This window comes from Nicotiana sylvestris, chromosome 9 (genome assembly GCF_000393655.2).
Source record: "Nicotiana sylvestris chromosome 9, ASM39365v2, whole genome shotgun sequence".
Lineage (NCBI taxonomy): Eukaryota > Viridiplantae > Streptophyta > Magnoliopsida > Solanales > Solanaceae > Nicotiana > Nicotiana sylvestris.
The window spans coordinates 179,057,870-179,085,737 of NC_091065.1; the positions used below are offsets into that span (position 1 = coordinate 179,057,870).

The following is a 27,868-nucleotide window of genomic DNA, read 5'->3' on the forward strand; positions in this document are numbered from 1 at the left end:
GATTTATTTAAATACTGCTCACGCATTTTATTGTTCACCCGAGTTACTGTTCACCCGAGTTATTATTCACCCGAGTTACTGTTTATGCTGCTGTGAAAAATACAGCAGCTTTTCTTCTAGTCTAAATTGATCCGTTAACCTTCTGAGTCCACCCGAGGCCCTCAGAAATCTCAACAAATATACCAACACGTCCCATAACATCATTCGAACTTAGTCGAGCCTTCGAAACACCAAAAACAACATCAAAACACCAAAATCACATCAAATTCAAGCCTATGAACTTTGAAATTCCTAAATTCCACCAAGGGCGCCGAAACTATCCAAAACAACTCCGATTGACCTGAAATTTTGCAGACATATCCAAAATGCCATTATGAACCTGTTCCAACTATCGGAATTCCATTCCGACGTCGATAGCTTATTTCCACTACCGACTGAAAATCGCCAAAAACTAACTTTTACCAATTCAAGCCTAATTCTACACCGGACATCACAAAAATATTCCGGATACACTCCTAAGTCCCAAATCACCTAACGAAGCTATCCGAGCCATAAAATCCATATTCCGAGGTCGTTTACCAATAAGTCAACTCTCGGTGGACTTTTCTTACTCTAAAGCTACTTTTAGAGACTAAGTGTCTCAAACCTTACCAAAACCATTCCGGATTCGATCCGACCAATCCGATACCACATAACACGGATAAACAAAGCATAAAGAAGCAGAAATAGCGAAAAACAGAGCGGTAACTCATAAGACGACTGGCCGGGTCGTCACACCTCGATGCCTCGAACACAATTCAAGCCTCCACTATCACTTTACATCTTGATTCCATCACCAATTCGCTCGTATCTAGCCATAAGTTACTTAATTACATCAATAAATGCTAAATGAATCACTTCTAATGCATGAAAATAAGTTTTCCAAAGTTTTACCCAAAAAGTCAAAAATCGCCCTCGGACCCACATGGTCAAAACCCGAGGTTCGACCCAAAACCCGATTACTCATTCCCCCATGAACCCAAATATATAATTTGTTTTGAATCAGACCTTAAATCGAAGTTCAAATCCCCAATTTTTGAAAAACCTAGGTTCTACCCAAAACACCCAATTTTCCCCATGAAAATCATTGATTTTGAGTTAAAATCATGTGAAAAGATGTTAATGATTGAATAAATGAGTTAAAATTAACTTACAATCGATTTGGAAGAAGAGTTGTCTTTGAAAAATCGCCCAAGAGTGTTTTGGTTTTGAAAGAGTGTGAAAAATGAGAGATTTTCGGCTAAGTTATAAAATTGCAGGTTGCAGATATGGGATTGCGACCAGGGTTCGTAATTGCAAACCCAGACTTCTGCTAAGTTGAGAATTGCGAAGAATGCGTCGCATTTGTGACGACTGGCTAAGAGGGGAGGCATCGCATTTGCGATAGATTTCCTCGCAATTGCGAGGTAGCTGGCCTGGGCCATTGTTCGCATTTGCGACAAGGCCTTCGCATTTGCAAACTCGCATTTGCGAGCCAGCCTTCGCAAATGCGAAGCCTGCAGGCCTGCAATGCAACAACTGAAAGTCTGCAATTCCTCAAGTCCAAAATCCACCCCGTGGCCTATCCAAAACTCACCCGAGCCCTCGGGGCTCCAGCCCAAACATGCACACCAACCTAAAAACATCATATGGACTCTCTCGTGCATTCACATCACTAAAATAACATCAAAACCTATGAATTTTACATCAAAATCATGAAATTTCTCAAGAACTTCAAATTTTTCAAGTTTTCTCAAATACGATCCGATTCACGTCGTTTCAAGTTCGTTTCTTACTAAAATTTCACAGACTTATCTTAAATCACATATAAGACCTATAACGGGCACTGGAACAAAAAATACGGGCCTGATGCCATCAAGTTTTAATCAAATTTCATTTCCAAAATTCATAAATAATTCCAGAAAATAATTTTCTTTAAAAATTCATTTCTCGGGCTTGAGACCTTGGAATTCGATTCCAGGCATACGCCCATGTCCCATATTTTCCTACGGACCCTCCGGGACAATCAAATCACGGATTCGGATCCGTCTACCCAAAATATTGACCGAAGTCAACTTAAATCCATTTTAAAGTTAAAATTCATCATTTTTCATAGATTTTCACATAATAGCTTTCAGGCTACGCGCCCAGACTGCGCACACAAATCGAGGTGATGCCGAAAGAGGTTTTTGAGGCCTCGGAACGCAGAATTTACTTTTAAATCAAGTGATGACCTTTTGGGTCATCACAATATAGAAGATGTGAAGTAAATCATGATCTAATATCGTAGTCATTTTAATTATTTTTCTTTGAAGACAAGTTAATGGTGATTATTTCAATTTTAAGCTGAGGGACTTAGAGAAATTAAGCTATATAAACATAAATATTTCGAATTAATTGACTGTTAGTTTCGGTATTAATTAATGCACCAAACACTAGCACTATTTAAGACCTAGCTAATGCCATGAGAATGTTAGGTAGCTTTAATTTTCTTTTTCTAATTGTGGTTTAAACTGAGACAACGTAAGTCGCATACATTCCTACATAATAATAATACCTTAGCTAAGAGAAAAGGAACCACCCAATATTATAAATTATAATAATACGTATTAAAAGAACTCAGCTTGTTGCTTTTCAAACGAAAAGACAAGAAACCATCTTGAAATAGGACCATAAAATAAATACTGATTAATATGGTATATCCTCCTCTTCTTCTTCTTTTTCCTATCTATATATAAGGGGCAGATTTCCTTATTTCCTTTTTTCTAAAATTAAATAGGAGGACCAATAATTCCGTCTATGTGAGTTTATTCACATTGCTAGTCTAAATCTCGAATAAAGAAGAAGTGATCAAATAGATTAACAACCAACATAAAACTAGTCAAATTGTGCCCTTGAGTTTGTTAACCAATCTGGCATGTTCAGACCGGGGCGTCTCGACGATGATGTAGTCGATAAATCCTCACACCCCAACTTGTTTTTTTTTTCTTTTCTTTTTAATGCTTAAAAGATGCATATATTATTGAAAGCACTAAAAAAAGTCTAAAGTATATTATTACAAATGGAAGCTGATCTTATCGAACCAGTTCCAGTTAAGTCTTTGCGAAATATAAACAATGCTTCAAATTGAAACCTAATCTTGTTGTTGTTTTTTGTAAAGGAGGATTAGCTTAGGGAAATCGAGACGAAAAACAATAAAAAATGAATTCACACCTATTATTAGACTAATGGCGCGCAGTTTGGTGGCCATATAAGAGGGTATGTTTTATTTCTCCATTTTGCATAATCAATTTAATAGATTTCACATTCAAATTGAAAATTGCATTTCTAGAAACAAAATATATCTTGCATTAACTTCATGATTTTTTACTTAGAGCCTGTTGATCAAGCTGCCAAAATTTGCTTATTTTGAAAAATATTTTTTTTCAGAAGTACTTTTTAAAAAAAACTGTTTGTGTTTGGCCAATCCATTTAAGAAGTACTTTTTGCAACATTTGGTAAATAATGTGTTTGGACAATTATTTCAAAAGTGCTTTTGAGTGCCAAATTACCAAAAAAGATAGTACCAAGGTCGTATAATTCTTTTAAATATAAAAATATAGTTAAATATTTATCGTAAGAGACTTTTAATATTATTTTTATTTTATTTAATTAAAATATAAAACATAAAGTAAACAAACATATTAAAGATTTAAATCAATTTTACATATATAGTTATACTAATGTATATGATATTATCTAGTATAATTACTTATTTTTATATGATGATTTGAATAATTAAAATAACATCATTCAGTATAAATTAGAAGTCTATCCACAAATTACTATATATTGATAATCCATCATGAAATAATAAGTAAAATCACTCACATATGATAATACTTCTCAACAATTTCATCTCTACTTCTATCACACAATGCTTCCATATTAGTAGAAGACTTGCCTCACATTTCTAAAGGAATATCAGAAGGCTGATCTCCTTCATCAATCTCTGCAGTATTGTCTTCATTAGCATAATAGTTAAATTCTTTATCGGTAAAAGTATGTTGTCGGATGAAATTATGTATAGCCATGGTAGTTGTAACTAGATGATTTTGAGTGTCAAACTTGAAAGATGGCATTGAGCGTAAAATAAAAATAATTTTAAATATATTAAAAAATCCTAAAAGAAACAGTTAAGTATGTTTTAATTCTAATTCAAAAAGAGTAACTAATTATTAACAACACATAATGTATAATTTATTTATTTTTAAAAAAAATAAATTCAAAAAGAAACTAATTATTACCTAACCTTACTAACTTTGTCCTAAAATGCCAAGTGATTTATTGTGAGGCTGCCACTTGACTGAATATGGATGCATTTTCTTCTTCTTTTAATAATATATAGATAGATTATGCAATGCAATTGTAAATTTATTACCTATTTGTAGGTCATTTTCACAAATCAGATTTGATAATTGTTTTAAAAATTCAGGAACTAATAGCATATAATAGAAGAAATTATAAATAATTATTGTAGGAAGAGAATTGATAATCCAAAGAAGATGCAGATAATTTGCTTTAGTGTGAAAAAAGAAGAAGATAATTTGGAAAGTTACGAGACATTACACAAAGAAAAGATAAAAAACAAGAAAGGTCAATCAATTTTTTGAAAAGTTACAATATGATTCATATATATATGATATCTTTAATTTTAATAAGATGCTAAAAACTAGAAACAAAAATGAAAAGAAAAAACTTAAATTAGTAAGGGATAGTTTGGAAAATATAAATTTATGGTGAGTATAGTTTTATCCTAAATAAATTTATTTTCTACTTCTGCTTCTGCTTTTTGGAAGAAGCTAGAATTTTCTGCTTCTTCCCAAAAGCAGAAAAACTGCTTCTACCGCTGGCAAAAAGTATTTTTTTGTATTGGCCAAACAACTCAAATTTTTTAAAAAGTACTTTTTTGGAGGAAAAAAATACTTTTGACCTCCCAGAAGCTTGGCCAAAGAGGCTCTTAGATACTGTGTGCATATCCTTATATATAATAATAAAAAGGTATAATAACAAACAAATCAAGATCATATTTGCATGCGTACAAATATCTGATGGGAAGGGTTATAGTATGTATCTATCAGATTTTGCTTAATCTACATAACGTTGACTCAATATACATATATTTGTATTTTAGGAAAAATCCTCACCATATTTGGACACTAATTAAATATATTGGATTAGATTGGATTTATTGCAAGGGATTGCAAAATCTTGAATTTCTCATAACAAATCTAACCTGTAATCTCAAACAAGAGTCTTTTTCTTTGTATCTTGTCTGGACTTTCCTTGGATAACAAAAATTAGAGGAAATGAACTTATTAGAATACTAATTATTGATTAGCATACTGGAAACAAAGGAGGATTATGAAGCCAATTTGATTATGTTATACACTTTTTTCCTTTAGCCGAGGGTCAATCCAAAATAGTCTCTCCGCCTTACCAGGATAAGGGTAAGGCCTGCTTACACACAGGGGCGGAGGCAGAAATCCGGCAACGGGTTCAGCCGAACCCAGTAATTTTGGTTCGAACTTTGTATTTGTCTTAAAAAGTTCATTGAATATTTATAAATTATTACTTGAGAACCCAGTAACTTAAAACGATTAGAATCCCGAACCCATAAACTTAAAATCCTGACTCCGCCTCTACTTACACACTACCTCCCCTGACTCCACTTATGGGAAATAACTGGGTTTGTTGTTGTTGTCGTTGTTATACATTTTGTTTTGGAAAAGAATTACTCGTTGCTACTTTAGAAAATTAGAATATACTATTAAACAAACATTTACTTCGAATTAAATGTCTTATGCCACAATTTACCAGCAATATTTGAATATTTAGCTACTTTACCTTATTTGTTAGTCTTCATAGTGTTCTAAACAAGATTTAATTTGAAATACATACATCAAAATTTTTTGCATGTATTTATACCATGCAAACTGAACTAAGATCATTGAAACCTTCACAATTTCTCAACAAGATAAAATTTAATTAAGATTTTCAAATTTCCTAATTGACTCAGCAAGTTGATAATTATAAATAAATATATTCATGAATATATTTGTATAGACTCAAATTCTAGTAAACGCCATTAGTTTCTTATCCTTCATTTTACTTTACCGTTGGTAACTCTGATTAAGACTATATGCTCATCATTTAGTTAGTCAAGAAAAACGCATTTATTACTTATTCAAAAGAAATTTAAAAAGCATAAGCAATAAATAGAGAGAAGAAAGAAATTAGTATTGTAGGTAAAACTAAAACAAAATCTATCAAGAGAAAACCTAGTGTATAGAAGCTTTTGTTTTCATTATTTTTCGCAATATATATAAGCAGTGATGGAGACGGCTATTATTATGATGGGACTTAAGAAACAAAAAATTGTTGCACTGGGGATTTGAACATGTATTTCTCTTATGTTAAGGGGAACAAAAAGATTTTATTTTACACTATTTGTATAGTTTAACTTTTCGATGATTCATTCGCCACTGTTACAAAGTTATAGACAAAAAAAAAAGAATGGACATATAGAAATATGAAGACTTGATTCAAATCCAGCGGAGACAAAAAGCCCTAGTTGATGTCTTTGCACCTGTTCAAATTTTGATGGATAAAGTAACTCAATATTTGTCCTGATAAAAGATAGCAAGTACCTTATATAAAATTAGTCAAGATATACGTAAGCCCAAACACTACAATTATAAATTAAAAAAATAGGAAGTCTTGGATCGAGTGAGATTTGAGCTGTATATTCTGCTAATATAGAAGTTAAGAAGGCATACGTTGTTTCACCATACCCCTACACAAGAAATTTAAAGATATACTATACACACACACACATATATATATATATATATATATATATATATATATATATATATATATATATATATTCTTTTTTTCTCTCTCTCTCTTCAACAATATCATTAACAGCATCTCCTCCCGCCATTAAATGCTATTGCATCCTCTTTATGCAAACTGCATTAACTCCTTTAATTGTCACATATATTCTCTATTTTCTTCCCCTTTTTCCTTTCTTCTCCATTCTCTATCACCTCTCCAAATCCCTTTTCATCTTCTCTCTCTCTATATCTCTCATATACTCTCTTTTTCTCATATCTCCTTTTGCTTCTTTAATTTTCTTGCCTCAACAATTCTTCTTAAATTCTATTCACAAGATAGTTTTTTTTTTCACCATATGAAAAGCACATAAAAAGAAAAGGAAACCACACTTTCAACCTCCAAAAAGTGGTTTTCTAACCTACTTTTTTTGCTTGCAAATCAGATCTAAACCCTAAAACTTCAAGAGGGTTTTTTCTTACTTTTGTTTCAAGACTTCAAGATATTGTGAGTTATTTTAGTTTTTTGTGTGTATGTGTGGGCCGAGATATTTCGGAAATAGCCTCTCTATTCCCTAGGGAAAGGAGTCGGTAAAGTCTGCGTACACACTACCTTCCTCAGACCTTATTAATGGGATTTTACTAGGTCGTTGGTGTTGTTGTGGTTGTGCGTGTGTTTCTAAGTTTTACTTGTTCAAAAACCACCATATGAGTGTTAACTTTTCAAATTGCTTTAATTTCTAACTTTGACTTATATATTTTTCCGTTATATTTTTATGCAGAAATGAGAAATATGACTGTAGTTGGAATCTGCCGAAATATTCGTGGACGTTATCTGAGGGTATTTTAAGTAAGTAATAAAAAATAACTGGCAATATTTGGGTTCTCTTAGTGTCAACTCTGTCTTTGTTCTTTTCCTAAAAATTTCTCATTTCAGTCTTTTTGGCACATCAAAACCAGACAAGAGAGAGAAATTAGAGATTTTTTTTTGACATCTCAAAACCAAAGTCATATTTTCCCATTTGTTATTTGTAAATTTATCCTACTTATTTTTTCTTCAGACACAATTAAAAGAAAATATTAAACTCAACTCCCTCAAATTCTAAGAAGTCAAAAACAAAAAACTATTACTCATAGTTATATAAAGAGGAAAGACAAAAGGGAGAAGTCTTTCTAGGGTTTTATGGGCTTTGTATCATTTTTTGTATTATCATAGGAGAATTAATATGAACATTGGGTTTTCTTGAAAGGCTCAAATCCAAGAAAAGTAAGTCATTTTAACCAATATTTGACTGACTCTCCAAATTCTTGTACTTTTTTTGAGATCTGTTTCCAATGACATATCCAAAATCTAGACGCTGTGAGTTCTGAGTCAACGTTAACTTACGTATATCACAAAAATTGTGTAATTTATGCATGTGCTTGTGAAAAAAATCAAGTTGTGTTTTTCTCTATTTTCATTTCCTAAGGTTTTGTGTTTTGTCCACACTTTATATAGTAACTAATTTTATTTTCTATTTTTTTTTTGGGCAGGTAACAAATCCATAGCTTAGCAAGAACGGATATATATAGATTTAAGTCAAAATGTTTCAGCCAAACATGTTTGAGAGCCACCATCATCTACTTGATATGTCACATAAATCACCAGAAAATGAGTTAGACTTGATTCCAGATGATGAATTCGATACCAAATCAGGTACTGATATTATGGAAAATCCTTCTGGTGATGATCAAGATCCTAATCAACGTCCCAATAAGAAGAAACGTTATCATCGACATACACAAATTCAAATTCAAGAAATGGAATCGTAAGCACGCTTATTATACTATCAGTGTTATTTAATCTGTTGTTACAATAGTTGTCTATGTTACTTTCCCGGTAACTAATTCAACTTATTATGAGCAGTTACCCGCAATTATAATTGCAAGGTTTTTTATACTATTAGAGTATAAATATAAACTCTATTCATTAGTATTACTGCTAAATATAACCTAAGTCCGCAAAATATTTATTTATTCAGGTTTTTCAAAGAGTGTCCTCATCCTGATGATAAACAAAGAAAAGAACTTGGAAAACGATTAGCATTAGAGCCTTTGCAAGTGAAATTTTGGTTCCAGAACAAGCGTACTCAAATGAAGGTGAGTTCATTTTGTTCCTCAGTCAATTTTCCCATCTTTTTGCTCATTCATTTTATGAAATATACTTAAAATTGAATTTAACTTACATATACTGACAAAATTAAAAAAGAAATATTACATTGAGTTTGTTGTACTCCTTGGTAACCTATCTTATTTTCCAGATCACTATTCCCACTTTTTATAGGCCGATTATATGTAATCATTTTTTAAGTGAACTGATAATATAAAAATTCTTGCAATGTCGTTGCACAAAAATAAAAATCTTTAAAAATTTATAGAGCATTATATGATTGTATATATGATAAATAGTTAAGATTTTGGGACATTTTAAGGAGCGGTTAAAAATTATAAAGAGCAAATAAATGCCTACATGAATGAGAAATATAGTATAAGATTTAGAGTCATTTTAAAGGAGCCGTTTAAAATTTCTGCATTGATTTAGTGGTCTAATTCCTATTATTATTATTATTTGCAGGCTCAACATGAACGACATGAGAACTCACAATTGAGGAATGAAAATGAGAAGCTTCGTGCAGAGAACATACGCTATAAAGAAGCCCTCGGCAATGCTACATGTCCAAACTGTGGAGGCCCTGCTGCCATTGGAGAGATGTCATTTGACGAACAGCATTTGAGAATTGAAAATGCTCGTCTAAGAGAAGAGGTACCACTACATGTATAACTACTATGCATTTGAATCATGAATTTATTGTATCGTCACACAGAATATAGTGTAATGACGTGGAGCCTTGGAGCAATGGTAAAGTTGTGTCTGTGTGACTTATAGGCCACGAGTTCGAGCTATGGACTCTTGAAATCTTATCCATGCCACATAGATTGGGACAAAAGGATTATTAGTTATAGGAGAAAGACATTATTAAAAGGATGAAGTAAAATTGTTTAAATTTGTGAAAATTGTATAAATTTGGGACAAAAAGTTTAATTTATGCTAACTACTTAAGGTTTTTCATTGTGTTTTTTGCAGATTGACAGGATATCAGGAATTGCAGCAAAATATGTTGGGAAACCAATGCTTAACTATCCAAATCTTCCTTCTACTGGATCAACTCGTTCACTTGATCTTGGAGTTGGAAGTCTTGGGCCTCAAACGGGCCTAGTTGGAGAAATGTATAGTGCTGGTGATCTTTTAAGATCAGTTTCAGGCCCAACAGATGCTGATAAGCCCATTATCATTGAACTTGCTGTTGCAGCAATGGAAGAATTAATAAGAATAGCCCAAACTGGAGAACCTTTGTGGATTTCAAGCCCAGATAATTCTACTGAGACACTATGTGAAGAAGAATATGTGAGGACATTTCCTAGAGGAATTGGGCCCAAACCTTTGGGCCTTAAATCTGAAGCCTCAAGAGAATCTGCTGTTGTTATTATGAATCACATCAATTTAGTTGAAATTTTGATGGATGTGGTAAGGAAACATTTTTTTATTAGAGATTTAATTACTACTCCCTCTGTCCCATTTTATGTTACACTGTTTTATTTATAGTCAGTGCCAAGCAAAATGGCATCTTTCTATATTTAGTAAAAATGCAACCACACAAGTTTCGATGGGTTGTTTTAGATCATAAGTTTCAAAGTCTTTTACTTCTTAAACTATTTACCATTCAAATACCTTCAAATGAATTGGGATGAAGGATTTACTAATTTGGTCTTTAATTGTTTTAGTAAATGAAGGATTTACTAATTTGGAATAATGGTAAAGTTGTCTCCGTGTGGCATATAGGTTATGAGTTTGAGTTGTGGAAGCAGCCACATTAGATTAGGCTATCTTCGTCACACCACTTGGGGTGTGGCCCTTCCTTGGACCCTGCGTGAACGCAGGATGCCTTGTGTACCGGGCTGCCCTTTTATTTATACTAATTTTTGTGTTTAATATGTAATGTGGTATTGATTTCAGAATCAATGGTCAAGTGTTTTTGCTGGCCTAGTATCAAGGGCAATGACATTGGAAGTCTTATCAACTGGTGTTGCTGGAAATTACAATGGAGCTTTGCAAGTGGTATGGTTTGGATTCTACAATTCCCCTACATTTTTCTTGATCTTAACTTCTATATCCTAACATATAATTGTCCATACAAATGGAATTAGTAACCTACAGACAGTTGAACTGTTACAACATGTTAAAATATACGAGTAATGTAACAATTCTTTGTACTTTCAGCCAGAGGTGGACCGACTTGTACCGTTGAGGGTCACCGGACCCCGTAAATTTCGCAAAAATCTTATATATGTATGTGCATATACCTTAAAAAATGATTATATAAAGAACTTGACACCCTGAACACTAAAAGCCTTTAAGGGGCACTGATAAAAAAATAATGGTGCCTCTATCGTGTGAAAATCCTGGGTCTGCCTCTGCTGTCCGCGTCTCTTATATTCTTGGTATGTAGAATAAAATAATATCTTGATCTGTTTGTGAATATTACTACTATTCTAACTGGTGTGTTTGTCATACTTTTTATAGATGACAGCTGAGTTCCAGGTTCCTTCGCCACTCGTTCCAACTCGTGAAAACTATTTTGTTCGATATTGTAAACACCATTCTGATGGAACTTGGGCTGTAGTTGATGTTTCCCTGGACAATTTGCGACCTACTTCTACGTCGCGCTGTAGAAGAAGGCCATCTGGTTGTTTAATTCAAGAATTACCAAATGGTTATTCCAAGGTAAGTTAGCCACTCTGAAATTTAAAACATCATAATAAGTATTGGCATTTCGTCGATTTACTAATTTGCTTATATTCTCTTCCAGGTTACGTGGTTCGAGCACATTGAAGTGGATGATAGAGCTGTCCATAATATCTACAGACCTCTTGTTAATTCAGGCCTCGCATTTGGGGCGAAACGTTGGGTAGCAACGTTGGATAGACAATGTGAACGACTCGCAAGTGCAATGGCTAATAACATTCCAACAGGGGATATTGGGGGTAATAAACATATCTTAACTATTCCCTTTTATCTATTTGGAGACATAATTTCTTGTGATTTTGATTCGATTAAGTTTTCGTTGCAGTCATAACGAGTCCTGAAGGTCGAAGAAGTATGTTAAAACTTGCTGAGAGGATGGTAATGAGTTTCTGTGCGGGTGTTGGTGCCTCAACTGCTCATACCTGGACTACATTATCCGGAAGTGGTGCCGATGATGTTAGGGTTATGACTAGAAAGAGTATCGATGATCCAGGGCGACCTCCTGGTATAGTCCTGAGTGCTGCCACTTCATTTTGGTTGCCAGTTCCTCCAAAAAGAGTCTTTGATTTTCTTCGCGATGAAAACTCCAGAAGTGAGGTAAATCATTATACGGTGTCAATGGTTTGGTTCGATTGGTTATTCCAAGAAATCTTTTTCATACAAGCTTTTCACTTAATTTATTGTGTATAACCAAAATTATACGGTCAGACCTCTCTATAACAGCATCGTTGTATAACAACCAATCACTATAAATGCCAAGTTTCTTTGGAATCAATTTTCATGTTATGTTGTAATATATGTTCTATATAACAGTATTTTGTTATAACAACCAAAAGAATCTGAAACAAACGATGTTGTTATACAGAAGTTTGACTGTACTTATGTATACCATCCCAATCATCTCAGTTTCAATTTTGTTGATTTTAATAATGCAATTTGGGTCAACAAGGTTTGCATTGTTTATTTACAATTGTTATATTCTGTTGTCAAAATCTGACTATCCATAAAATATGCAGTGGGATATACTTTCAAATGGAGGCCTAGTACAAGAAATGGCACATATAGCAAATGGTCGCGATCCTGGCAACTGTGTATCTCTACTCCGCGTTAATGTACCGTCTTCTTACTTATCTATTTCATTAATTTCAACAACAGAGACACCACCAACAGATTGTAAATTAATTTTTGCTAATTAATTTTGTTGCAGAGTGGAAATTCAAGCCAGAGTAATATGCTAATACTACAAGAAAGTTCAACTGATTCTACCGGCTCTTATGTTATTTATGCACCAGTTGATATTGTTGCAATGAATGTGGTGTTAAGTGGTGGCGACCCTGATTATGTCGCTCTTTTACCATCTGGATTCGCGATACTACCAGATGGTTCGACGAGTGGTCATTGTGGAGGAAATAATGTTGCTGAAGTTGGGAATGGTGGATCACTACTCACTGTTGCATTTCAGATATTAGTTGATTCAGTTCCAACTGCAAAACTCTCACTCGGATCGGTTGCAACAGTTAATAGTCTCATCAAATGCACTGTTGAAAGGATCAAAACAGCTGTAGCGTGCGACAACGCTTGATGAAAATCTAAGGTAAGCCATTGCTATGGTTATCAATCAGATTTGAGTATACACACTGATAGTATAAAGAAATTGGCTCTATCAATGCAGTTTAAATTGCGCAAGTTAGTTACCATTTTTGAAAAATTTACGATGTAAAAAAATTATTGCACTATCAAGTCATCTAAAAGATAGATCATAGTAACCGACCATAAGACAGGCAATTTGCTGTGACGTGCTAAATTAAATTGAATTGCATGAAAATTCTTTACAGTGTCAATGTATACGAAATCAAATCCTATATATACCAACTAATGTTTGAGTGTATGCATATACTGCCAGTGATGGAGCCACCTTACGTTAAGGAATGTCATTTGACACGCATTCGCCAGAAAGTTACACTGTTTAGCTAGGTCAAAATTTATTTTTTTGCATGTATACTATATATTGACTTCTCTCTACACCTCTGGGGTCGGGTATGGTCTGCGTATACACTATCTTCCTCATGACGCCACTAGTGGAATTTTACTGGATTGTTGTTATTGTATTATATGTTGACTCACCTAATTTTCTTCGTGTGTTTTTATTTTTTTATATTTTGATACACCTTAGTAAAATTTCTGGCTCCGCCACTGTATACTGCAGTTAAAATTGAAGGATGGAGGAGGAAAGAAGGATGAGTTTACTCAATGTTTGTTGGGAGGCTTAGGGAAGAAGTCAAGAACGCACCTCATGTAAATCCTTGCTATATATGGCATTTGCTTTAGGGAAAACAAGAAGGAAATTTGCATTTTGGCCAAAATGCAAGTGTAATAGGTTCGGGTATTGACTTCAAAAGTAATTGAATTTATGATATGTAAACCTAGGCCTTCTTACATTTCATGATCAAACTCAAAAAAATTGTCAAATTGAAGCTTATGTTTTAGCATTTTTAGTTTGCGCTTTAAGGAGGTTAAATTAGTTTTGACTTTGTAATCTTAGTTTTTGCTAACAAATTCATGAGTTCTTTTATTTCAATAGAAGGTTAATTAATTGTGAACATCTTCATATTCCTTCTTGTGAACAAAATTGTACTTGATTCTCGTTAAATATAGCATGTGTTATGAAACAACAACATATTTAGAGATAGAGAGGTTGTTTTCGATAGACATAACATGAGTTATCCCAACACTTGTTATGCCTCAATCCTAAGCAAAATAAGTATCTAATCGAGATAAAGTTAATGTATAAGATCATTGCACAGAGCGGAGAAAACAGGAAAAGAAAGAGATGAAAAACATTAAGATTAAAAATAACGCGCTCCTTTTTTTTTCTTGCTGAACTTGAAACTAGAGTCGAACTTAATAAAAAGTAAAAAAAAAATAAAATAAAAAAATCAATTCCGGGGCGGTGATTCTATTCTATCCTAATTAACATTAGGACTCTTTAGGACATTTCATTCCGATATTCGATTAGAAATTAAAGCTTAATTTAGCATATCAAAAAGGGTTCTACCTCATTTGTAGAGTCGTCAATATGGGCTTGACATGTTGGGTTGGTCGTTACATCCCATCAAATCCCAAAGCCCGACAAGCCAAGCGTATATTGACAGCTCAACAGGCCTTCCACAGTAGACAAATAAAAGTGAACGGAGAGAGCAGTCAATATGGTTCAAAATGTAGGATCATTGCAACTTGAAATAAATTTTACCATTCTTGGCAACATTTCCAGGAGAGATTTATGGGGCGGCAGTTATATATTGTGCCAAGAATAACGTGGAAAACAACGATTAATTCCTTATTATGTCAAATTCATTATTATTACAGAAAGCTAGAAAACCCATGAATATGACTTGACACTCTAAATTATTTAATTGGCATCAACCCATTAGGTAATAATTGAATACAATAAATGCTGTGAAAATTTCAGTAAGCCAGGTTTCCTTGTGGTTCCAACTTCTGCCTCATCTGAGTGAGCATTCAACATAACGTTTAATTTTGGTAAAAACTTACCTGCACAACATTAAAGTTTTTTACACCCTAAGGTCAGTTAAAAAGACCATAAAGAAAAAAGTTAACTAACCTAAAAAATAAGTCACGTAATTTTCCATATAGTAGGTTAAATTGCATTTTCTAACATAAAAAATGCGTTACAACTAGTAGTGAATATAAATTACCTTCAAAAGTTGTGATCGGGTAGTAAATACCCCTTCCTACCTTAACCAGAGATCTCGGTTTGAGCCTCATGAATCGTCTTTGGCAAGAAATACTTTACCCCCAAACATGAGACTTCACGGTGAGAATCCGGATTAGTCGAGCCCCAAATCAGATACCGGATATTGGGCGAGAAACAAAAAAAATGAATATAAGTTAATATCACACGTACAACTATGTTCGGGTGGAGCCTAGTTGCAAAAACTTGCCAAGATTGTACTATTTAGTGATTTTTTGACAAAACATATTCCTTCTACAATTTCTTACTTGTTATTGGTTTTGGCATAGGTTCGGAGCACCTAAATTGTTACCCTACATATAATATAAGTAATAAAAGAAATGAGGTTTACTCAACTAAAGTTGGTTAGAGGTTGAAAGCGCAAAACTTGTTCACAGCTAATTTACATACATAACTTCTTTGAGTGATTTTTTTTTGGTTTTTCGTTCGGTGTTCGGTATTCGCATTGGAGCCCGACTATATTTGAATTCGCGCTGCGTAGGGCCCCATTTGGGGGAAGCGCTCCCTTTTTTTGGTTTCCCACTTGGTGTCCGGTACCCGCATTGGAGCCCGACTATATCCGGATTCGCGCCGCGTAGGGCCCCATTCGGGGGGAAGCGCTCCCTACAAAAGATTTTTCCATATCCAGGGCTCGAACTCGAGACCTCTAATTAAGGGAGGAGCAATTCCATCCACTGCACCACATCCTTTGGTGGTTTTGAGTGAATTACATAACTTGGAGTACTTTACTTCTAACATCTTCTACTCAAGTTTTTGCTAATTAAAGATAATAGTCAAAAAATATTGTTTGAGATATTACTCCCTTCGTTTACTTTTGCTTGTCCACTTTAGACTTTTCACGTCCCTTAAAAAATAATAATTCTAGTATATAATTTACCATATAACCCCTAATAATGATTGCATTTCAAAAAGTCTTGAGAAATAAATTCGGGAATGAGTAGTTAATGATAAGAATAAAACAAGAAGAAAAAAATTGTCTTTCCCTTGATTTGCTAAAATGGACAAGTAAAAGTGAAATATATTTTTAATATAGTGGATAAATAAAATTGAACGGAGGGAGTAGTAAACTTGGACTTGTTAAGCTAGTGTTTGGCCATATATTCCCAAATTTGTTTTGAAAAACTTGATTTGGGTGGAGTTTGGTTTGAAAATGAAAATGTGGTTGAACATCAGTTTTCAAAACATATTTCACTTTTTAAAAAAAAAAATGAATCATGACTTATACCCAAAAGTTCTAAAAACTATCACAAATACCCAACAGTCCCTTCATCAATAATATTCATTATATTATCACAAACCATAGTCCTGAACATAAATAAATTTGGTGCAAAATTATCATTTTTATAATGAAATACATAGTACACTATCTGATGACCGAGAAGACGAAGCAGCATTATTACAAAATAATAAATGGTGGACTTTTTATAAAATATAGGCAAAATGCATAAGTACCCCTCTAACATATACCTGTATTCCCAACTATACACTTTTTCTTAGCGGGAATTCTATTATCCCCCTAAACTTATTTTAAATGGAATTATTTGCACCCTTAACGCTAACGTGAAAGAGCGTTTGTATTTCCAGCAAGAAAAAACGATTTTCAGATTATTTTTATTCTTTTTTACCATTTTTTCTTACTTTTTTTTCCTTTTCCTTTTGCTTTTTCTTTTACTTTTTTTCGTTTCTTCTCTAATTCCGGCGGATATTCATTCACCGACGACTTTGTCTAACCATTTTTCTTTCATTTTTCTTTTCACATACAAATTAAGCTCTCAAAAAGATCTATTCATAAGCAAAGCAAAATATACTCAGATTTGGTCAGAAAATTCATCATCAGAAAACCTTCCCACGCCGGAAAAAAATGATGTATTGAAATTTTAACTGGAAAAAGTTTTCTCAGCTTATATTCGTTTTTATTTCTTTTGCTCTTCCTCTCACACATAAATTACACTTTCAAGAAAAATTTATATATATATAAAATAAAACACACTTAGATCGGGATAAAAATCTGTCGCAGGGAAAAAAAATTCACCGGAGTAAATGGTGTTTGTGAAATTCCGACGACCATCATTTTATGCCGCCGATGACCAAAACAAAAAGAAAGAGAATGAAATAACCAAAAAAATGAGAATAATAAGAAATAAGAAAAAAGGATAAGAAAAAGAAGAAAGAATAAAAAAAGTACTAAAAATATATGTGAGGCACGTGTAGCTCACCACTTGCCAAGAGTTTGGTTGTCAGCATTAAGGGTGCAAATAATTCCATTTAAAATAAGTTTAGGGGGGTAATAGGATTCCCGCAAAGAAAAAGTGTGTAGTTGGAAATTCGGGTATAGGTCAGGGGGTACTTATGTATTTTTCCTAAAATATAAAGTTTGGGGCAATTTTTAAAAATATAATAGTAATATTTTGGGCCAAAACCAGTTTTCATTTTGCAATTTGGCAAACCTTAGATAAAATTTATGAATAAATATGTATTTGCCAAAAAAAATCTAAATAAATTTTAGCAAAATCTATGGCCAAACGGTCCTAATTTTTTTGATTGATACAAGGTACTGCATTATCCCAGTCCATAATGACTTTGACAAGCTAATTAATGAATACTATTGATTGCTAAACGAAAATAAAATAGACTAGCTCGCACCTAGTGTTTATGTCAATCACATTAATTTAATAAGGTTAAGTAAAGAAGTTTATTAAATGACACAATTTATATGATGCACTTTCTTTTTTAGTCGTTTTCAAATAAGAAATAAATTTATATATTTGAAAATAATTTAACATTACATACAATACAGTAGCACTTGTAGCTAAAGGTTGGCAAACGAGCGGGTTGGGATTGTGACATGGGTGGATCGAAAATGGGTAATGCAAAAAACAGATAAATAATCAGATCCGATTCATATTTAATAAAGATAGAAAATAGGTTAATCGGCGGTTAATATGGATATCCATATTAAATGGCTTCTTAAATTATGATTACTTTTGGGAGAATTCCTAATCTCTCAAATTTAAGGAACCCCCTAATTTGAGTCTTTGTAAATGTAAAAGTCAAATTTATTGATTATCTATTTTTTATGTAAAAAATATGGACTTATTCATAGTTAACCCATTTTTAAAAAATTTATTATCTAACCCATATTCTAATAAAAAATATGGATGATTTAACTGTTTTTTATTCATTTTGCCACTACTATTCGTAGCCATCAATCCTGGATCCGTTTATGATGGCAAGTAAAGACACATTGAATTGGTAGAAATACTAAATATGGACAAATTTTTATAGTTTCTACTTTCTAGCATAGGGACAAAATAGCAGCTATGTAGCAATAATTAGTTTAGAAAACGAATTCAAAATCAATATGCTTTCACTTTCACTAACTAGTACTCCTATCCTTCTCATCACCTGGCAAATTTAACTCCATATACCTAACAAAAATTTAATAAAATATTAATTGTACCGACGAACTCTTCATAAGATTTCTACATGACGTATGCAGCAGTCGGTGGCCGAGGCACATGTATTCACCCTTTCCTCAAAAAATTATATTGTATAGGTAGATAAATTCTTTTTTGTTAACGTATACTATATATTGACACTCCTTCGCTTCCTCGCGTGTTTACCTCCTTAGTACATCAGGCTGCCCTTTAGTTAAACCTCTCTATAACAGTCTCATTTGTTCTGATATTTTTTGGCTACTATAGTGAAGTGTTGTTATAGAAAATACGAAAAAGGATCAAATATACTTTGTACTATGAGAAAAGGTTCAAATATATCCCTCATTATACTTTCAGTTCAAATATACCCTTGCCGTAAATACTATTGGTTCAAATATACCTCTCTTTCGTTACGTTTTTCCAAGATGGACACATTTGATGAGTAAATGCCACGTGACATGCCACCTCAACGCCCCTAACCCATTTTATCCCTCCCCTATATTTGTTTTTCCACCACTAAAATTTTCTTCAAGGGAAAGGAACGTTTAGTGATGGAAAAAAATAGAAGGGAGGGGAAAAATGGGTTATGGGCGCTGAGGTGGCATTCACCTCATCAAATGTTACTGTCACGTAGGATTGGATATCCACATTGGACAAACTTAACGGAAGAAGGGTATATTTGAACCAATAGTATTACGACAGTGATATATTTGGACCGAAAATATAACGAGGAACATATTTAAACATTTTCTCATAGTACAAGGGTATATTTGGCTCTTCTCCATAGAAAATATATATTATAACGTAACATACAAATTGGTTCCAAGAAAAGGCTTTATACAGTAAATGACTGTTCTATAGGGATGCTGTTATAGAGAGGTCTGATTGTATATTTTAATTATTTTTGTATATTTATATACACAACCTTAAACACACGTATATAACTCGAGCTGAAAAGTATTAGGTTATACAAAACTACCCTAAATCCGCCTCAACTTCTTGTTGGAGAATCATCGGTGCGGATCCTTTTTTTAGTCTATTTAAAATAGAATGATTTTTATTTTTTATTTTTTATAATAAGTTAATTTAAAACCTTCAATATCAACCATATATGTGTAGGGGGGGGGGGGTCTTTTGCATTGATTCTGCGCTTGCCACGTGGATTTTTTTTTTTTTTTAAGTTCAGACGGGGGAACTAATGGAATGGAGAGTAAATTAACTTATTTTCGACGGTAGAGGGGCAAATAATTGACTCATCAGAAGAAGAAATGAGGGGTTGTTACTTGTTAGGTGTTCTTCACCTTTTTCAAATTCTTTGAACTGTTAGATTTTACAGTACTGTTAAAAGGGGTTGGTCACAAATTTACTTTCCAGATTTAAATATTAAATATGAGAAATTCAATTTTCTCAAGTTCTTTAATCTTCTTTGAGGAAACAACTACTTATGACTATGCGATATGCACCTAACTATCCAGGAAAATTTATTTTTTGTTTAGCCAGAAGAAGCAACTCATACTCCGAAATAGAGACAGATCAAGCATATAAATAATGTGGAACAGTATATATCTACGGCCTCAGACTTAAAACTCATGTGTCGGACTCATAACACACACATATATTTAAAAAGACAAATATATTTTATTTTTTAGACCAATGTCTACCAGCTGTCTTTTATTCGATGAGAAATTTAAATAAAAACAATGAAGTAGGGCATCATCTAATCTCACTAAAGGAAGACATGTAGATCAACTAGAACTTAAATAAAGTGTTGGGTTGAATTCTTCTTTAGTGTTAATAGCTATGAATAATCATCGACCCGTGGGAAATAGTAAAAAAAAATAAAAAAAATAGCACCTATTATGGGATATACATTGCATTGCAGATATATAATCATTATGCTTCAACCGAGATGTTTTATTTCACCTCTTAGAAAGAAAAAAACTCAAATAAAAATACTTAATAGTTAATAGCACAGTGATGTATTTATATAAAACTTCTACCCAAGCACATGCAATAAAATTGTTAACAATCAAGTGAAGTTTGTGTAAACTATTTTCTTACGTGTATGTGGCCCAATAAGATTAGGCCCATAATTAATATTTAATTAATAAGCAAATCTCATCCGTCCGATCGGTTACTTGATGGACGTACCGGATTAAGTAAGAACCTCTATAAATTGGTCCTCTCCCCACCCACTAGGGTTACCGGATTTTACTTTCTTTCTTCCATCATTAAAGGCGGCGGTAACATAAAGTTAGGGCAAGGGGCGAGAAACCAGTTTTTGAATTAACGCTTCCGCTTCAGGTATGTTTTCTATGGCAATTACATGTAAGATTATCATTATCAAGATCCTGATATGAATTAAAGTTTATGCTTACATGTGGTATCATGAGCCTGGAATTTGAACCGATAATCTTCGCGGATGAATGCCTAGATGACTTATGCTTCGACGTGATTACATCTTTATTTAAATATGATTACAGTAGTAATCTAATGTTACATTTTGGAGGCTTAGATTTGTCTGATAAATGCCGTTTTGGATTCTGCCAAAATAAGAGACAATATTATGTTATTGTGTTTAAAGCATCTACACTAAAATAATTTTATAATGGAATCATGTGCAATTAAAATAAAGTAACGTTTAAGGAATTAAGGGATATTGGTGATAAAGCCATAGAGATGGCGTTCTTAGAAAGTTAACGTCGACGGCCTCCACTGTCTAATATTTTTGGCTATATATATTTGATGCTCTCTTAGGGTTACTAATTTTATGGTTTAGTTTTTAAAACAAATAAGTAACTATATCATCTACTTGAGCCGGAACATGCCAAATATGAAGATTAGGCTAATTACTTGAGTATGTAGGACACTAATTTACAGATTTTGCATATATTGCAGTAACAATATGTAAACACCACGTATTGATTGTTATTTGGTTCTTATACTGTGAAACAATTAATGTATGTGCTTAAATTTGTATAGTTTGTTAGTCGCTAAAGTGATCAAACTAGTATGTTTAGAAATATGCATACATAAAAATTATAGTTTATCCATGAAATTAATGAAATGCCTATAATTTAAAAATAGTGGATAAATTAATTTTCACTATTGCTAGAACTTAAGGATTTACCCAAAGGTGCATCAATTATTCTATGAATAGTGAATATGATGAGGTAAATTAATATTCTTAGTCAAATATATATTGTCTGTCCAAAGATGACATATATATTTGGTTAAAAATATTTAATTACCTATTAAGACTAAATGGCATTTAAATTATGATAGTGTGTCGTAGTATCTACCCAAAGGAGAATTGCGATATGCTTTAACTGTTTTGTTGAATCCATATTGATTTGTGAGCATGTATTATCTATTTTGCAGCTATTCCCTTTCATTCGCTTGCTTCATCTGTTACTGTGTTCAACGGATTGAACTTCTCTGAATGGCGTGAACAAGTCCAGTTCCACTTAGGTGTAATGGATCTTGACTTGGCTCTGCTGAATGATAAGCCCACTGCCATTACTGATTCGAGCAGTGCGGATGAGAAGTCTTTCCATAAAGCATGGGAACGCTCTAACAGGCTAAGCCTTATGTTTATGCGAATGAATATTGCCAACAACATTAAGAGTATTATTCCACAAACAGAAAGTGCCAGAGAATACCTGACGTTTGTGGAAGAACATTTTCGTTCTGCAGATAAGTCTCTCGCTGGTACACTAATGGCTGAACTCACGACCATGAAGTTTGATGGGTCGCGTAGTATGCAAAACCATATCATCGAGATGACTAACATTGCAGCAAGACTTCAGACCTTGGGGATGAAAGGGGATGAGTCCTTCTTGGTTCAGTTTATTCTAAACTTGTTACCTCCTGAGTATAGACCTTTTCAAATTAACTATAACACTATTAAGGATAAGTGGAATGTTAGTGAATTGTCCAGTATGCTTACTCAGGAGGAGTCGAGACTTAAGAAACAAGGGAATCATTCAATTAACCTCATGGGTCAAGGAGCTGGTAAAGGACTTAAAGTGAAAGACAACAAGTTCAAGAAGAAGAAAGCACCTGCTAAAGCTCAACAGGATGCTAACAAGGAACATATGGCAGATACGTGTCGTTTCTGTAACAAGGAAGGACACTATCAGAAAGATTGTCTGAAACGTAAAGCTTGGTTCGAAAAGAAAGGTACAATTGGTGCTTTTGTATGTTTCGAATCAAATTTAGTAGAAGTTCCTAATAATACTTGGTGGCTTGATTCTGGTGCAACTGCTCATGTATCTACTACGTAGCAGGGATTCCTTACGATCCAAACAACAAATCCAAATAAGGATTTCTTGTTCATGGGAAATCGTATGTAGGCTCCAATTGAAGGCATAGGGACTTATCGTTTGATCATGGAGACTGAACGGCACCTTGATCTATTACAGACTCTTTATGTACCTTCAGTTTCTAGGAATTTAATTTCTCTTTCAAGACTTGATGTTTCTGGATTTGATTTAAAGTTTAGAAATGGATGTTTCAATTTATATAAGAATGCTATTTTTTATGGTTCTGGCTTCTCAATGATGGTTTATATAAATTGAAACTCGATATTGCTTTTTCTGAATCCCTTCTTACTGTTCAACATAATGTTGGAATGAAACGTAGTTCACTAGATGAAAGTTCTGCTTACTTGTGGCATAGACGTTTGGGTCATATATCCAAAGAAAGGTTAGAAAAAATTAGTAAAAAATGAGATTCTTCCGAATCTAAATTTTACTGATCTTACTATATGTTTGGATTGCATTAAGGGAAAGCAAACCAAGCATAGTAAGAAAGGTGCCACAATAAGCACCCAGCTTCTTGAAATTATACACACCGATATTTGTGGACCTTTGGATGTTCCATCTTTTGGTGGAGAGAAATATTTTATCACTTTTATCGATGATTTTTCACGTTATGGATACATCTATTTGCTGAAAGAAAAATCTCAAGCAACAGATGCTCTCAAAGTGTTTGTAAATGAGGTTGAAAGGCAATTAGATAAAAAGGTGAAAATCATTAGGTCAGATAGAGGTGGTGAATATTATGGAAAATATAATGAATCAGGACAATGTCCAGGTCCATTTGAAAAGTTCCTCGAGGAACGTGGCATATGTGCACAGTATACTATGCCAGGAACACCTCAACAAAATAGTGTTGCAGAAAGGCGCAATCGAACACTTATGGATATGGTTAGGAGCATGATAAGTAAATTCCTCATTACCCAAATTATTGTGGATGTATGCTCTTAAAACCGCTGTATATTTATTAAACAGGGTTCCTAGTAAGGCAGTTCCAAAGACCCCTTTTGAACTGTGGACAGGAAGGAAACCTAGTTTAAGGCACTTGCATGTTTGGGGTTGCCCAGCGGAAGCTAGAGTTTATAATCCACAAGAAAAGAAATTAGATTCTCGAACAATAAGTGGTTACTTTATTGGTTACCCAGAGAAATCTAAAGGGTATGTATTTTACTGTCCAAACCATAGTTCGAGAATTGTTGAAACCGGTAATGCAAGATTCATTGAGAATGGTGAAGTTAGTGGGAGTGTTGAAAAGCAAAGTGTGGAAATTAAAGAGGTGAGGGTCAATATTCTATTACCCAAAAATATGCCTACTTCCACACAAATACCAAATATTGTTCCAATTGTTGAAGAACACTTTGACAATATCGAGCAACATTTAGATGAAACACTTCATGAAGAAACTAACTCACAAATATCTGACACAAATGAACCACAAGAAATTCCATTAAGAAAATCTCAAAGAGTTAGAAAATCGGCTATTTCGGATGATTACGTGGTTTATTTGCAAGAGTCAGATTTTGACATTGGTCTTAATAAGGATCCGGTTTCATTTTCACAAGCCATAGAAAGTAATGAGTCTGAAAAATGGATTGATTCCATGAAGGAAGAGTTAAAATCCATGGAATATAATAAAGTCTGGGATCTTGTTGAATTGCCAAAAAGTTCTAAGAGAATCGGGTGTAGATGGGTCTTTAAGACCAAACGCGATTCAAATGGCAATATTGAGAGATACAAAGGCAGACTTGTTGCCAAGGGTTATACTCAGAAAGGAGGCATTGATTATAAAGAGACCTTTTCGCCGGTCTCAAAGAAAGACTCGTTAAGAATTATTATAGCTTTGGTGGCTCATTATGATTTAGAGTTACACCAAATGGATGTGAAAACTGCCTTTCTTAATGGAGACCTCGAGGAAGAAGTTTATATGGACCAACCAGAGGGTTTCGAAACTAAAGGAAAAGGTCAAATGGTGTGTAAACTGAAGAAGTCAATATATGGACTTAAACAAGCCTCACGACAATGGTATATAAAGTTTAATGATACCATAACATCTTTTGGATTTGTGGAAAATACCGTTGATCGGTGTATATACCAAAAGATCAGTGGGAGCAAGTTTATATTTTTAGTCCTATATGTTGATGATATTCTACTTGCTGCTAATGATTTAGGCATATTGCGTGAGACTAAAGATTTTCTCTCTAAGAATTTTGAAATGAAAGATATGGGTGAGGCATCCTATGTGATAGGAATAGAAATATTCCGTGATAGATCACAAGGATTATTGGGATTGTCTCAGAAAGGCTATATCGAAAGAGTTCTAGAGAGATTTAACATGAATAATTGTTATGCAGGAATTGTTCAATTCAAAAAGGGGACAAATTTAGTCTCATGCAATGCCCTAAGAATGATGTAGAACGAAAGGAAATAGAATCAATTCCTTACTCTTCAATTGTTGGTAGTCTGATGTATGCTCAGACTTGCACAAGACCGGATATTAGTTTTGCGGTCGGAATGCTAGGAAGATATCAGAGTAACCCAAAAATTGATCATTGGAAAGCTGCAAAGAAAGTTTTGAGGTACCTGAAATGAACGAAGGATTACATGCTCATGTATAGGAGATCCAAGCATTTGGAAGTTATTGGATACTCGGATTCAGATTTCGCTGGATGTATTGACACTAGAAAATCCACGTTTGGTTATTTGTTCCAATTAGCTGAAGGAGCAATATCGTGAAAGAGTGTCAAACAGTCTATTATTGCTACATCCACGATGGAAGCAGAATTTGTGGCATGTTTTGAAGCCACAATTCATGCATTAAGGCTGCGAAACTTTATTTCAGGACTTGGGGTTGTCGACACCATTACTAAGCCGCTGAAAATTTACTGTGATAATTCTGCAGCAGTATTCTTCTCCAAGAACGATAAGTACTCCAAAGGTGCCAAACATATGGAATTAAAGTACTTTACCGTCAAGGAGGAAGTTCAGAAACAAAGAGTGTCACTTGAGCATATTAGAACTGATCTCATGATTGCAGATCCATTAACGAAAGGTTTACAGCCAAAGATATTTAAAGAACACGTACATAGAATGGGTCTTGGCTGTATTTATGACTGATGTATTTATGATGTTTTGACACTCTGAGCTCATTTATATGTTTCTGATATACATTAGTGATTTCCTGTTTCTCATAATGGTGTACACATTATTGTTTTGAGATATTACAGGATAAGTCTCAATGAGATATAATTGTGGACCATAATATTTTATAGCTTATGGACCTGGTACAATGAGTTGCTAATGTTGTGGTATATGGAAGGGAGTATGTAGACAAATTATATATAACCGTCATAACTCACATTTAGTAGTGTCACACCTCCTTTTTTCGCCCCCGCGAGGGGCGTAGGAGTTTTTTCCAATTAAAGGACAATCAAAACGGGATTTGTTTATTTGTTTCAGAGTCGCCACTTGGGAGATTTAGGGTGTCCCAAGTCACCAATTTTAATCCCGAATCGAGGAAAAGAATGACTCCATATTACAGTCTACGTACCAGAAATCCGGATAAGGAATTCTGTTAACCCGGGAGAAGGTGTTAGGCATTCCCGAGTTCCGTGGTTCTAGCACGGTCGCTCAACTGTCATATTTGGCTTGATTATCTGATTTAATACATGTTGAACCTATGTGCAAAATTTAACTTTTAACCGCTTTTATCATTATTCTTATTATTATTTTATACAAGAATTGCAACGTCGTGAAAATGCATTTCGAACCACGTCACAACCAGTGTACACGTGATTTGTTGACGCATTTTGACTCCGTCAAGATCGGGATTTGGGTTACATAAATGCACACCCATATTTAAGAAAATAACCTTATTAAATATGCGCCAAAAGACTACGCGTTATTATACTTTTAGGTAGGACCGTGAAATTTACTAAACGGCCCATCCCGGGATCTAAGTATTTTTTTAAAATAAATAAATAAATAAATAAATGAGATTGGAGAATCCTGCCAATTTTTGTATTGTTTACATCTATTTGTTTTTTAGCGAAATCCTTCCATATTTTATGATTATTTTTTAATGACTACATTTTATTATTACTAAGTCTTTCTATAAATATAAAATCAATCTCTACATACTTAAAATAACATATTAGATACTAGTTTAAAACAATTATTAATGGAAAGTAATATTACTAAAATTATAATTATAAATACAACATGGAATTGTCAAATAATATTTTTTTTAAAAAAAAAAACTAATTATCCCATAGTCGGATTAAAAATCATATTGTTAGATGACTTGAGCTATTGAAATTAATTATTTACAAATACTGAAAATTAGATATAATCTTGATTCCTAAACCGTATTTCTAAAAATTAAATAATTTAACCTTAATTATCCTTGTTTTAATTCAAATTATGTCTTAATACTTGATTCGCAAAATTAATTCCTGTTTTAACTGAATTTAGCTACATGATTTCGATTAACTTAACGTTGGCGATACTAAAACCCTTATGAATAAGGAACTTAATCAATTTTGCCAAACTGATTTAATAAAGCCATTTTTACATTATTTTCTTCTATTTTTATTGTTTGACAGTTT

General features: G+C 33.4%; 1 protein-coding gene across 4 annotated transcripts; it reads left to right on the forward strand.

The window, feature by feature from the left end:
* The first annotated feature begins 7,060 nt into the window (after window positions 1-7,060).
* On the forward strand, window positions 7,061-14,344 carry LOC104245814 (homeobox-leucine zipper protein MERISTEM L1-like). Of its 4 annotated transcripts, none has more exons than XM_009801494.2 (13): window positions 7,062-7,484; window positions 7,676-7,743; window positions 8,427-8,701; window positions 8,915-9,032; window positions 9,508-9,696; window positions 10,018-10,458; window positions 10,948-11,049; window positions 11,515-11,715; window positions 11,801-11,975; window positions 12,062-12,333; window positions 12,753-12,848; window positions 12,944-13,330; window positions 13,943-14,344. In XM_009801494.2, exons 3-12 carry the CDS (start codon window positions 8,478-8,480, stop codon window positions 13,316-13,318), a joined length of 2,193 nt encoding a protein of 730 aa, XP_009799796.1. In that variant the 5' UTR covers window positions 7,062-7,484; window positions 7,676-7,743; window positions 8,427-8,477; the 3' UTR covers window positions 13,319-13,330; window positions 13,943-14,344. The 4 variants fall into 4 exon arrangements, with proteins under 4 accessions (XP_009799799.1, XP_009799796.1, XP_009799795.1 ...); XM_009801493.2 differs by having other exon boundaries at window positions 7,062-7,401; XM_009801496.2 differs by lacking the exon at window positions 7,062-7,484 and adding an exon at window positions 7,521-7,539.
* The last annotated feature ends 13,524 nt before the right edge of the window (window positions 14,345-27,868 follow it).

Excerpts from the sequence above, each read along its gene's own strand:
- LOC104245814 (XM_009801497.2), top strand. The coding sequence starts at position 8,478 with ATGTTTCAGCCAAACATGTTTGAGAGCCACCATCATCTACTTGATATG. Across the intron at positions 9,697-10,017 it reads ATGCTCGTCTAAGAGAAGAG|ATTGACAGGATATCAGGAAT; the intron begins GTACCACTACAT and ends TGTTTTTTGCAG. Across the intron at positions 12,334-12,752 it reads ATGAAAACTCCAGAAGTGAG|TGGGATATACTTTCAAATGG; the intron begins GTAAATCATTAT and ends TAAAATATGCAG.